Source organism: Erigeron canadensis, chromosome 9, assembly GCF_010389155.1.
Source record: "Erigeron canadensis isolate Cc75 chromosome 9, C_canadensis_v1, whole genome shotgun sequence".
Taxonomy (NCBI): domain Eukaryota; kingdom Viridiplantae; phylum Streptophyta; class Magnoliopsida; order Asterales; family Asteraceae; genus Erigeron; species Erigeron canadensis.
In genome coordinates this window covers 329930-341335 of record NC_057769.1, presented here as the reverse complement: position 1 = coordinate 341335, position 11406 = coordinate 329930, and the positions used below count along the sequence as shown (strand labels likewise).

General features: G+C 33.3%; 2 protein-coding genes across 2 annotated transcripts; one reads left to right on the top strand and one right to left on the bottom strand.

The window, feature by feature from the left end:
* Positions 1-961: 961 nt before the first annotated feature.
* Positions 962-4982, top strand: LOC122582021 (NADH--cytochrome b5 reductase 1-like). Its single transcript, XM_043754366.1, has 10 exons — positions 962-1208; positions 1686-1804; positions 1991-2132; positions 2438-2528; positions 2636-2713; positions 3350-3430; positions 3535-3624; positions 3877-3942; positions 4238-4324; positions 4696-4982. The coding sequence occupies exons 2-10, from the start codon at positions 1705-1707 to the stop codon at positions 4786-4788; spliced, it is 828 nt and encodes a 275-aa protein (XP_043610301.1). The 5' UTR covers positions 962-1208; positions 1686-1704; the 3' UTR covers positions 4789-4982.
* Positions 4983-5358: 376 nt separating this feature from the next.
* On the bottom strand, positions 5359-10085 carry LOC122581374 (ELMO domain-containing protein A). The gene is made up of 10 exons (XM_043753598.1): positions 9842-10085; positions 8382-8561; positions 8191-8293; positions 7880-7977; positions 7596-7664; positions 7377-7492; positions 7249-7303; positions 6769-6889; positions 6194-6336; positions 5359-5804 (listed from the first exon to the last, which is right to left on the bottom strand). Exons 2-10 carry the CDS (start codon positions 8523-8525, stop codon positions 5706-5708), a joined length of 948 nt encoding a protein of 315 aa, XP_043609533.1. The 5' UTR covers positions 8526-8561; positions 9842-10085; the 3' UTR covers positions 5359-5705.
* Positions 10086-11406: the final 1321 nt, after the last annotated feature.

The window sequence follows — 11406 nt, the reverse complement described above, 5'->3', positions numbered from 1 at the left end:
ACAAAATTATCCTAGATTATCATTTTCATTATAATAATTTTAACAAAGAAAACAAAAAAAAAAAACACATAATTTTGAAATAAAAAAAGAAAAAAAAAACATGATTTTGAACGTTAACCATATTTGCTTTGCTAAATATAATTTTTTAATTTGATGTTTTGTTATTATATTTTCTTTGATATAATTTTAAGAAATACAACTTGGGCACCGAATCTATTCACGTATCTCTGTCAATTTGATTTTTCATTAATATCTTATTTTTATAAATAAATTTCAAAAAGAAGATTTCTTACATGATCTACTGAGGTATATTATAAACAATATATATTGTTGTCATTGGAAAATGATGGGGGTAAAGTAGTCTTTTTAGGCTCATTCCAGCATGGAAAGAATTAAAAACTGGAGGATCCTATAGAATAGAAAATACGGTTATAGAGTGAATGGAATTGTTTGTAGAATGGGCTATTCCATTCTGTATGTTAAAACAAACAGCAAATTTGTATTCCATTAGAATAACTGATTCCATTCCCACTCTAATTCCATGATAACAAACAGGATATGTGTATAATTAAGGGGGGAAAAAAGAGAGAGAGAGAACAATAGGCAAATAAATCCACAATTGTGCATAGTGGTGCATTGGTCAAAGTCAAACGTGGATGGCATTCTATTTTTATAAAGAAGACAACAACTTATTAGTTAACCGTCTTGAAAATTTGTAGTCAGAAAATGATGAGATATCACTGTAAATACCATATAAAATTAAGCTAAAAAAACCCCGTCCATCTCCATTAACCCAAACCGAAAAACCTTTCCATTTATCATTTTGTTTGTTAAAAATAAAGGAAAATAAATAAATAACCATGGGCGACAATTGGAAAGTGGTTGGCGATGAGGGACGTGTGAGTGAATATGATTGATGGACGCTCCAACTTTGACTCCTCATAATAGTCCGCCACCCGCCCATTGTTTGTATATCATATACACTTTCATATCTATATCTATACTAACTAATAAATCAATCCCCCAGTTAATTATTAACTAATACCATCAACCTCCGTCATTTCCGCCCACCGCCGCAGTATACCGCCACTATATCCCTCCGGTATATATATATTGTAGCAAGTATCTAAATATTACTACTACTCTTTCATTTTGATCTGCACCGATCGATTGAGGTCACATTCCATCATCATCATCATCATCATCCAGTCAGTCTTCTCCTCCTCCCTATCTCCCTTGTAATATATAAAAATTGTTCATGCAATTAAATTTAAGAACGGATTGATTAAATTAAATTCTCCACATCATCATCAATCATAATGTATGTACGCATACAAGCAAACAGATTCATATATTTAGTTGCTATACTATATAAGTTGCGTTTACAACTTACACTATGTCGGACCCTTCATTTATTTATTTTTTTTTTAAAAAAAAAAAGAAAATTTGTATAAACAATTAATTGCATTCAATTGTCCTGAAAGTGATTCTGCTTAATCATAAGAGCTAAAAAGAAAGCACATTAATAGGGATGGAATTTTGATATGGGAAGTAATAATTTTTTTACGCACGATAAATTCAGCTAGTGCCTCTTCTCATACATACAAACAGTTTATCTGTCAAACAAGATCGACTGGCTGCTCACATAATAATAATAATAATAATGTACTGTATATACAAAACAGCTAGCACAACTCATCGGAAATGGATTTCTTGCAAGGAAACGAGATTCCGATTGCCATTGCTGTTATTGCAGTTGCCATTGCTGCATTCGGCTTTTTCTCCTCCTACAACAAACCTAAAGGTATGTTCGTCACATCTCCATCCATCCCTTTGAATCACAAATAATTCTCCCAAGTAAACTAAATGAATTTCTAGCATCAATATATGGCTTTATTATTCTTTTAGTATATCTTTGTATTCCATGTTCCTTTTATCTAGTTAAAACTGCGCGCAGAACTTAATCATGGGCTGTTGTGTCGTTTATTAGGGAGCATAAATCCTGAAAGTTTTAGAGAATTCAAGCTTCTCAAGCGCACCCAACTTAGCCATAACGTGGCCAAGTTCAAGTTCGCTCTGCCTACGCCTAATGCTGTGTTGGGCCTTCCTATTGGACAGCATATTAGTTGCCGGTATATATAGATGTGATTACCTATCATATGTTCCCTGAAAAATTAATTACAGTTTGAGTACTTGGGGCGGTCAACATTCGGTCACTAAACTTAACATAAAACTGTCGTGACCAATCACTATGAACCTGATACATGTAATACAAAGGAAAAGCTCACGGTCTTTAGTTACTAACATGGAAAACTCTCGTCTCTAATCGTAACAAATGCATATTACTTTTGATCTAAAATGTGTGTGTGTGTGTATTGGATGCCGGAACAGATGGTGCCTGTGTGGTACTTATCAATTAATTTGTTATATGTATTAGGGGTAAGGATAGCCAAGGTGAAGAGGTTATTAAACCATACACCCCAACCACTCTGGACACTGATGTTGGATACTTTGAGTTGGTTATCAAGGTACAAACCCAAATTCTGGAAATTTTCTTGCTTACACGTTTGCATCTTTTTGATCTATGCATTTTCGATCTTGATATATACCATCATAGTGTGTTACATACCTGTAGATGTATCCACAAGGTCGTATGTCCCATCACTTCCGCGAAATGAAGGAAGGTGACTATATGGCTGTGAAGGGACCCAAGGTACATGAATTCTCTTATACTTACATATCTTGCTTTAATTATTTCGCAACGGTTAAAGTTTCATACTTTTGCTCTATACTTCTATCATCTTTTTTTTTCTATTAAATTATGATCAATGCTTATAATGCGCTTCAGGTTTTACATTATAACCACTTTTATTGCATAAAAGCAGTTCTCTGTTTGTAGAACAATCTGGCTACACATGTTTGGTTGTTGTTGTTATTGATTTTCTCACTTTTGCTTGTTTTCTTCCATCTTTGTCTCTCTGGTCAGTCCCATGTGACCGAGGTTGTGAACCCTTGAATATATAGGGCAAAATTAAACTGTTTGACCTGTTCCATAAATACTTTGCTTTGCCCACATTGACCCATTTTCATACAAGTTACTTTCAGTTTCCCTTTGTATGATAAGAGATAAAGAAGACCCATCCACTAAAAGAACTTCGGCAACCTTTTTAGATCATGTAGTGAACAAAAGTCCATTAGATTCTATAAAGAACTTATCTATATTTTCAAATCAGTTTTTATTTTAACAGTTCAGCTAAGTTGCATCTCCCCAATAGTTTGTTTCATCAGTGTTATGCCCTTACTGCTAATTTGAAAAGTTCAATTTACCATTACAAGTTTTTAATTCCAGGGGCGGTTCAAGTATCAAGCTGGAGATGTGAGAGCATTCGGAATGATTGCAGGGGGCTCCGGTATCACTCCAATGTTTCAGGTGTTCATTTACTTCGAGTCTTGTAAAGTCTCAAGATCCATCTAATAAAATAAGTTTGTTATAAGGTATAAAATGAGATTAATATCTGTAATTCTCAATCTTAGGTAGCCAGAGCTATTCTAGAAAACGAATCAGACAACACCAAGTTGAATCTCATCTATGCTAATGTCACATCTGAGGACATTCTTCTCAAGGCAAGCGGTTACCTTTTTGATGTTGCAAATATTTAACCCACTTCAGCTAGACTACTGATGTGTTGGCAAAGATATAACTTAGGTGGAAAACTCCTGTGTGTGTGTGTGTGTGCAAACACATATATACTACTCTAGATCCTTGCATCCTCTATGTGAATACTAAATTACCAAGTATATACATATAAGATCAATATATATGCTATTGATTTCAGTATGCAGTTACATTTAATTAACTCACTGGATGATTTACAGGAGGAATTGGAGAGACTTACTTCTAAATACTCCAGCCGGTTCCAAGTATACTACGTATTGAATCAGGTATTCATCGAGCATAGGTTGGATCTGTTTGTATACTATAGCAAATCAAATTATAATAATTCATATCATATTAACTTGCTGAATGTGCACTATAAAATGATCCACATTAGATCTTAGTGATTCAAATCTAGTCCTACTTCCAAATATTATCAATATTTTGTTTAAAAAGTATTCTGTTTATCTGCAAAAGAGCCCATTTTGCAGATACAAGTTAAATGAAGGTTATTCTATCTTGGATTTGCAATACATGATATATGTATATGTGTGTGTGGTGGACTGACTTGTTTTTTTGAAGCCACCTGAGGGATGGACTGGTGGTGTTGGCTTCGTAACGAAGGAAATGATCCAAGCACATCTCCCTGTACCTGCGTCTGATATAAAGGTTTGCTTTCACGGTTTTAATCAAACATGTTTCTGAGGTGGCGAATGGGAGGGGCTGGGATATCTTTTTAAGAGTTAAAATGGATTGGAATTAGTTGAGTTGGCTTGAAAATTTTGTCCAGTGCTTCTAAAAGTTACAAATATTCAACAATTAGTGTGTCAAGTATATCTCAAGTGTAATCTGTTTTTGATATACAATGATTTATAGGTCAACCCATTTGACCCATTTTTTAAAGCTGAATTATTATTTTATATTACCCGTTTGAACTGTTAGAGATAAACTTATCCTGCATAAGTAAATTGTTCAAAATTGTCACCTCTCCATGTTTAAGACAAAAGCTGAAAACTAAATAAGGAACAAATCACCTGCAGATACTACGGTGTGGTCCTCCGCCAATGAACAAGGCTATGGCTGGTCATCTTGAAGCTTTGGGATATGAAGCAGATATGTTATTCCAATTCTAAATCTAAAAAGGGTCTTTAAATTTTGTTGTAATGGGTCTGGTAGAATTTGCATTCATGTAGTCGGAATAAAAATTCTATTTCCTTGCGTGGGCTGATGGTAGGAGTAGAGGTCTAGATTGACTTGGTTTCAGTCATATGGTTCGTAAATCAAGCATACAAACTGACATGTGCTTTGTAAAACACCTCATTTTTCAGATACGGTCTCAACTTTTGTACGTTATTACATTTCTTGCGCTATCTATGCGCAAATTGTAGTTGCTAAGTAACGGGTCAAAACAAATATTGGTACCATCACAAAAGATTCTTAATATATGTTCTTTTGGTGAAGTTCTCAATTAGCAAGACTTTTCACCATTGAAGTTGGGTATTCATACAATTTGAAATCTCCAAAAATGAATTTTCAAAAGATTCAGTGTACAGTACATGTAACAACACGGTATTTATATTGGTCCGAAGAGATTATTAAAAAACTTTAATTACTCGCATAATTTTCATGTACAATTTGAAGAATTTTGCTGAGAATAGCTTTTTAAGATAGCTATCTTCTTTTCTCTTAGCTAAGAGCTTAACTTCAAGCAGAAAAGTGACTAAATAAACAAAAATACCACCACTCTTAGCAACATAGTTTGGTAGCATAAACGCCTTCCGTGGACCAATTTGGGTTTCGTAACAAATGTTAAAATTTCAGCTAGAATTGCCACCCCTATCAACCTCACTACAATACGCGTATATGAAGTCACACATTCAATTCAATCACATTTATGTTTGTACAAGATTTAGAAGACTAACCTTCACTTGTTTTTCTCTCTTTCAATATGAACTTTGGCATCATCATAGGATGCCTCTTACATGATATCATGTGTAAAACAATTTACAACAGCCTAACCTTTTAAGGAAATCTTAGCTCTGTTGTTTCATCATCTCAAAAGATTGTATGCTGGTAAATCTTTCACACATGTGACATCTTCAATTGCAAGTTCCCGCTCTAGTTGCACTCTTGTGGACTTCATAACCTCCTACACGAAATTGAAATTTGAATGCAACTTTTAGTAGACAATCCAAACTTGAGCAGTAGCTCATATGCACAGGTGGCAAAATGGGTGATTTATTACAGGATTATGTTGACTAGCAAACACTTATCAAAAAACCTTACATATAATATAGCTAGAACTTATCATCATTAAAACTGTTTCATTACAGTTACAACATAGATTATTGAATAAAGCTTGAAGAGGTGGTACACACCAAAATTACACCTTACAACTTTTGAACTGTTTGACCTGTTTCCATTTTAGCTAAACATCTTGGTTCTAACTATGTGACTATTAGTGATAGATAACGACATACCGTAACCAAAAACAACACATTCACAAGTATATAGGTTGAAAATATCATTTCTACTCACATTGAATTCCATATATGAAGCACGCCTTGCAAGCCAATGAACATCCAGGAGTTTAAAGGCAACACAGAAGAGCTCATCAAAAGCCGATTCATCATTACTCAGAAACTGTAGAAAGCGCATCCCTGATAAAGATGTTGGCAACCCTGCAAATACATTTAGAAGCATTATATATGAGTGTTTTTGTCAAATCATAATTCTTAACACTTCAGGGATACATGCTGATAAGTGAATGCCAAAATGAACCAACTACTAACCATCATCTATATATTGCACAAAATTGTCCTTTGACTATTTAGCAACTGCAATTTTGTGTCTTTAAAAGAACAGTTCTTTTAGTTTCTGAACAAGGAATTGGTTGTTTTGGTCCTCAGCTTAGCCATTATTTATGACACACCACACACATCAATATTTGACAAGCAAAATTTGGTAAAACTACTATTGGAGAGGTATCTAGTTTCTCTATTCTCAATTAGAAATTTAGGTATCATATGAAAATAAACCAAAATAGAAGTTGCAATAATTCATTCAACGTACAATGAACATAAAAATGTAGGTAGCAGGAAATAGATCTATACCTGACTGAATATCCAACATTTGCACCAACATGAAAGAAATATTGATACCAGCTACAGCAAAAGGATACTCCCATTCTGCTCTACTTCCATCTTTTTTGTTTAGAAGGTTTTGAAAAGCTTCCTGTTTATATATATATAAAAAAAGTAAATTCCTAAGCCCGTCCTTGCACCCTTTTGTTTATACCATAATTATGGATTTCATCTTTAAGTTCTAGTTTTGAACAATAACCAATTGGAGTCCAAAAATATTTCAATTACACAATTAAGTCCAAATAACATCACGTGATGGCAGATGGCAATATTACTCTTTATATCTTCAACCGCCATGTTCTTCTTGAATTTTATTTTTCTTTTGAAAAGATCAAAATTTCTAAATATCATAAAACTAAAATGAAACCCTAACGTAAAATCAAAAGGAAGTCCTGGATTCTTAATCACCAAAATTAAAACTCAGATAATCTGTGAAATCAAAAAACGAACCGGATATGTATGCGCAAAGAAGATAAGATTTTGAAGAGATATGAATCCTCCACCCCTGCAGATATAACATTCAAGTTTGAAAATTTGCATACATATTTTATCTGTACATGATTAACAGATAAGATTACCTGAAATCTGTAGAAGGATCATTTCCTTGCCAGCCCATCTCCTTCCAAAGTTCTGATTTAAGCCCCGGAAGTTCCCTATTTGGATAAGCTGACCTCCATAATTCCCTAAGTGCATCCTGCAACACGACTTATATTATATGCTACTTCTTTAAATTGTAAAATTAAGCGAGAATACACATATAGAAAAAAAATGGGATGTAACAAGTAATGAATGTTTACTTGATGCTCCAAACATGAACCATCAAAAGGGACCTCCAATCTTTTCTGCAGAGTTCCAAGCCTTGCCTCCTAATCAATGAAATGTGTACATTGTACTTTATTAAAAGTGAAAGAAACAACTGAACTATGTTTGTTATTTCGGACAAATATAAAGTACTTATTAGGAATATACAGATAATCAGGGTTCGTTATGCTTGACGATGTAATATATTTCTTGTTCAGAAATGTGTATGAAATAATATATGAAAGAAAACATATTTCAATGCCACCAATTATATTTATACCTGTAATGGAGTAAGTGGGGGCGGAAGAAAATTTCCGGGTGTTGAAGGCGACATCAAAATCCGTGCAATAAATGATCCAGATCCAAGTATAAGTTTTGCTGGAAAAGAAGAAGCTGAATTTGGTCAGGAACACTGAACATAGCAATACTTACACAAGAAAGCCAAGATGTTTATTTTGGTTTCATTACAAAGAATTACTTGAAACTTAAGTTTCATAGATATTAAAATAATATCCTTAAAGGAAGTCAAACATGTTCAGGCTTGTAAAGGATTGCAGTGACCATGACAAATAAACTCATTAAATATCATACCTAACCATTGTGCCCATTCCGAAATTATGTGAGAGAATAGAAATGTCCAGTGGAGGCTTTCTTTTCTTTTTTCATCGTACAGAATATCTTCAAGCCTTTGTACCTAAGATGCAAAGATACCGGCAATAAATGCAGTGACTTCGTATAGTAAGTATGTTTTGATAGAAGAGAAATTAGGAAGATGGAAATACCTCTAACTGTTTAGCCCTGTACTCATCATTATTACCAAGTAAAGGTTCATTTAGGTCATCCAAATCTGCAGCTACTAAATGCTCGCGCTTTTTACCATCGACATCCCCATGATGGAGTCTTCTCCTCATTGTTCGAGATGTCATTAGTCGTTGTATTCTTTTATTTTTTATTTTATTTTCCTGTTCAAATATTATCATGTAATTACATTTGAAGTTCCACTATAACACCTAAAGCACAAAGTAAAAACCTGAACTTTTAACACTCAAATCAACTAAAAATATGAAATAATAAAAAGTAGTCCCGAAACAAGGACTTATGGATGGAACAAAATTCATACAGTTAAGATGGGATGCCACGTCAACAAACTTAATCATGTGATACTATCTCATCAGGCCTAAAGAGAAACTCATAGGGTGTTTGGTCATTTGGAACTGATAGTCTGATCATTGTCAAGTTTTGGACAAACAAATTAAACGCTTCTGAAGATCTGATTATTTCTGTTTCGTATATTTAGGTCCAGACCAGCTGCAACTAAACTGAATATGGTCAGGTAACATAAAATCACTTATGCACCCCTCATTATAACCTTGATTTTGTAATTTTTTTTTATTTATTTATTTTTTTGAACTTCACAAGTTGTCAACTTTTTTTAGATGCAGAGTGTCTATTCTTTCATGAATCAATAAAATCGTCTTCGCTACCAGATTTCACCAAATACCCAAACATCTGATTATCTGATCATTACAACTTCAAACAGCAGAAGAGCATCCAAACAATATTTTCCATAACCTGTTTTTATTCAACTGATTATCTGGTTCTTAGATGGTGTTTGTGTTGCATTTTGAAGAGATTATTTGATAATTGTGGTTGCATAACGTAAATAATTAGGAAAATGTGTTTGGCGGAAAAGTGGCTATATGCGCTTTCCAGCTGTTTTCAAAACGCAGGAAGGAATTGCTTGTTCTAAACACATAAATCTGTTTTGAAAACGCTATCCTAAAGACAAACTCAAACATCCCCTAGCGAGTCAATCATATTCCAAAAAATCTAACAAAACTATAACATCTAAAAGCTAAGAATCCTCGAATGAGACTAAACTGAGAGAGGGAGTGTTATTAATAACCCACTAAATAAGATTACAAAGGGTCTTAAAATTCATACTCACAACCTACATTTGCAAAAGGCTCCATAAATTCGTATTCTAACAACCTAAATTGAACACAATCTTCATAAGAAAAAAAAAAAAAGTAGATACACTTCAACTTTAGGAATCAAACAACAAAACCCATAACCCAAATGTCATATATATATTCACAAAGTAATAAACTTTCTAATTAAAAAAAAAAAGAAGAAGATAAATCCAAAGCAATGAAAGATTCATGTTAAGAGAGCTACTAGCAAGTTAAAAGAATAGCTATTAGGCATAATCAAAATTAAAATAATAATCAGAATAGGATACCTGGGAGAGAAGCAGGTGAATCGATGAAGGAAGCCCCAAATCAGATTTCCAACAAAAAGATATGATTTAAATATTGATAGAAGATATGGGAATATGTTATAGAATTGGAGGGAATAAGGAAAAGAAGAGATTTCAAAGAAATTTCTTTTCTCTTTTCCCCTCACAATCTATTTTTCACTCCCAGAAAAAGAAAAACAAGAAAAGGAAAGAATATAATACGTAGTAATGAAGAAACAAAAGAGAGAAGACGACTTGTAATTGTCGTTTACATGTTTTCTACGTTTCACGCCACCGCCAGTTCAGCGGGTGGGTTCTTTCTTACAACCTGACCCGCTTCCAAATGTTCAGGGTCGGGTCTCAAGACACATCGAATTTAGACTCATCTGTACTTCTATATGTAAATAGTTCTATCATTTTATACTATCTAATTATTATCATATTTTTATAATAGTTCTATCATTTTATACTATCTAATTATTATCATATTTTATTTTATAAAAAAGTTAGATATAAAATTATCATTTCATCTTTAATAAATTAATTTATATCATTTATCTTTTATAATTTAAATTTTATTCACTATATTTTTACATTAATTATATTTTCATCAATTACTTACATAGTAGAGCAACTTTCCCGACAATCCACTGCTCGTCGCCCCCAAGTTGCTACCCACACTATTCCGCCTAGGCAATACACAAAATGAGCGATTCCACATATCGCTTGCAAAATTCATTTTGATATGACACACTCACCAAAGTCCACATTTGCTATCCCATTTTTTTAGATTTTAGTGGGTTTAACTATTAATATTAGTAATTTAATTGTCATATGTCATGAAAGACTACCCTACCTTCCAGGCAACTCAATTCTCCCTTTTTTTTCCAGACAACCCCCAACAACTCAGAATGACACATGGCGCGACGTGATGAAAGTAGCTCAACCCCCGACAATACCACTCCTTTTAGCCTTAGAAACTTAATTTGTTATTGTCACGTCATTATTAATGTTGAATTCAAAATTATATTATACGAAGAAAAAAAAACTTTGTTATATGTTAAAACATTTCATCAATAAAATTTTATAATTACGATAATAAAGAATAAATATAAATATAGATTAAAAAAACATAGATAAAAGAAACAAACAATACTCTAATTATATTAGGTTGTTTCTAAACATATTGTGTAAGATCTCGTCAAAAGTTGCTCTTTTTTTTGAACATTCGTTTTTTTGTCACAGCTTGTTCACCCTATTTGTAGTCTCTATACCCACCGGGAAGAATGCCATTGCGGTAATTCATATGAAAAACCCCCAGATAGATCGCCAAACGGCACGACATCTACGGCATTGAATGCCATTTGGGGTAAAACCTGAGTCCCTTTAGATTCGAACCCTGATTGCCCAAATAACAAGCCTTCATTGGAGGTCTGGATGCCACTGGGCTATCAACCCATTGGCTCATCAAAAGTTGCTATATATATATATATACTATCTATATAAACAAACTACCCTCCCTAAAATTTAACATTCTACCTTTAAAATCTTCAATTTATCCTTTTAAT

Coding starts and splice junctions, on each gene's coding strand:
- LOC122582021 (XM_043754366.1), top strand. CDS start 1,705: ATGGATTTCTTGCAAGGAAACGAGATTCCGATTGCCATTGCTGTTATT. Junction 3,943..4,237: donor TATACTACGTATTGAATCAG/GTATTCATCGAG, acceptor GTTTTTTTGAAG/CCACCTGAGGGATGGACTGG. Junction 4,325..4,695: donor TACCTGCGTCTGATATAAAG/GTTTGCTTTCAC, acceptor AATCACCTGCAG/ATACTACGGTGTGGTCCTCC.
- LOC122581374 (XM_043753598.1), bottom strand. CDS start 8,525: ATGACATCTCGAACAATGAGGAGAAGACTCCATCATGGGGATGTCGAT. Junction 7,665..7,879: donor CCCCACTTACTCCATTACAG/GTATAAATATAA, acceptor TTCATTGATTAG/GAGGCAAGGCTTGGAACTCT. Junction 5,805..6,193: donor CTTCATATATGGAATTCAAT/GTGAGTAGAAAT, acceptor AATTTCGTGTAG/GAGGTTATGAAGTCCACAAG.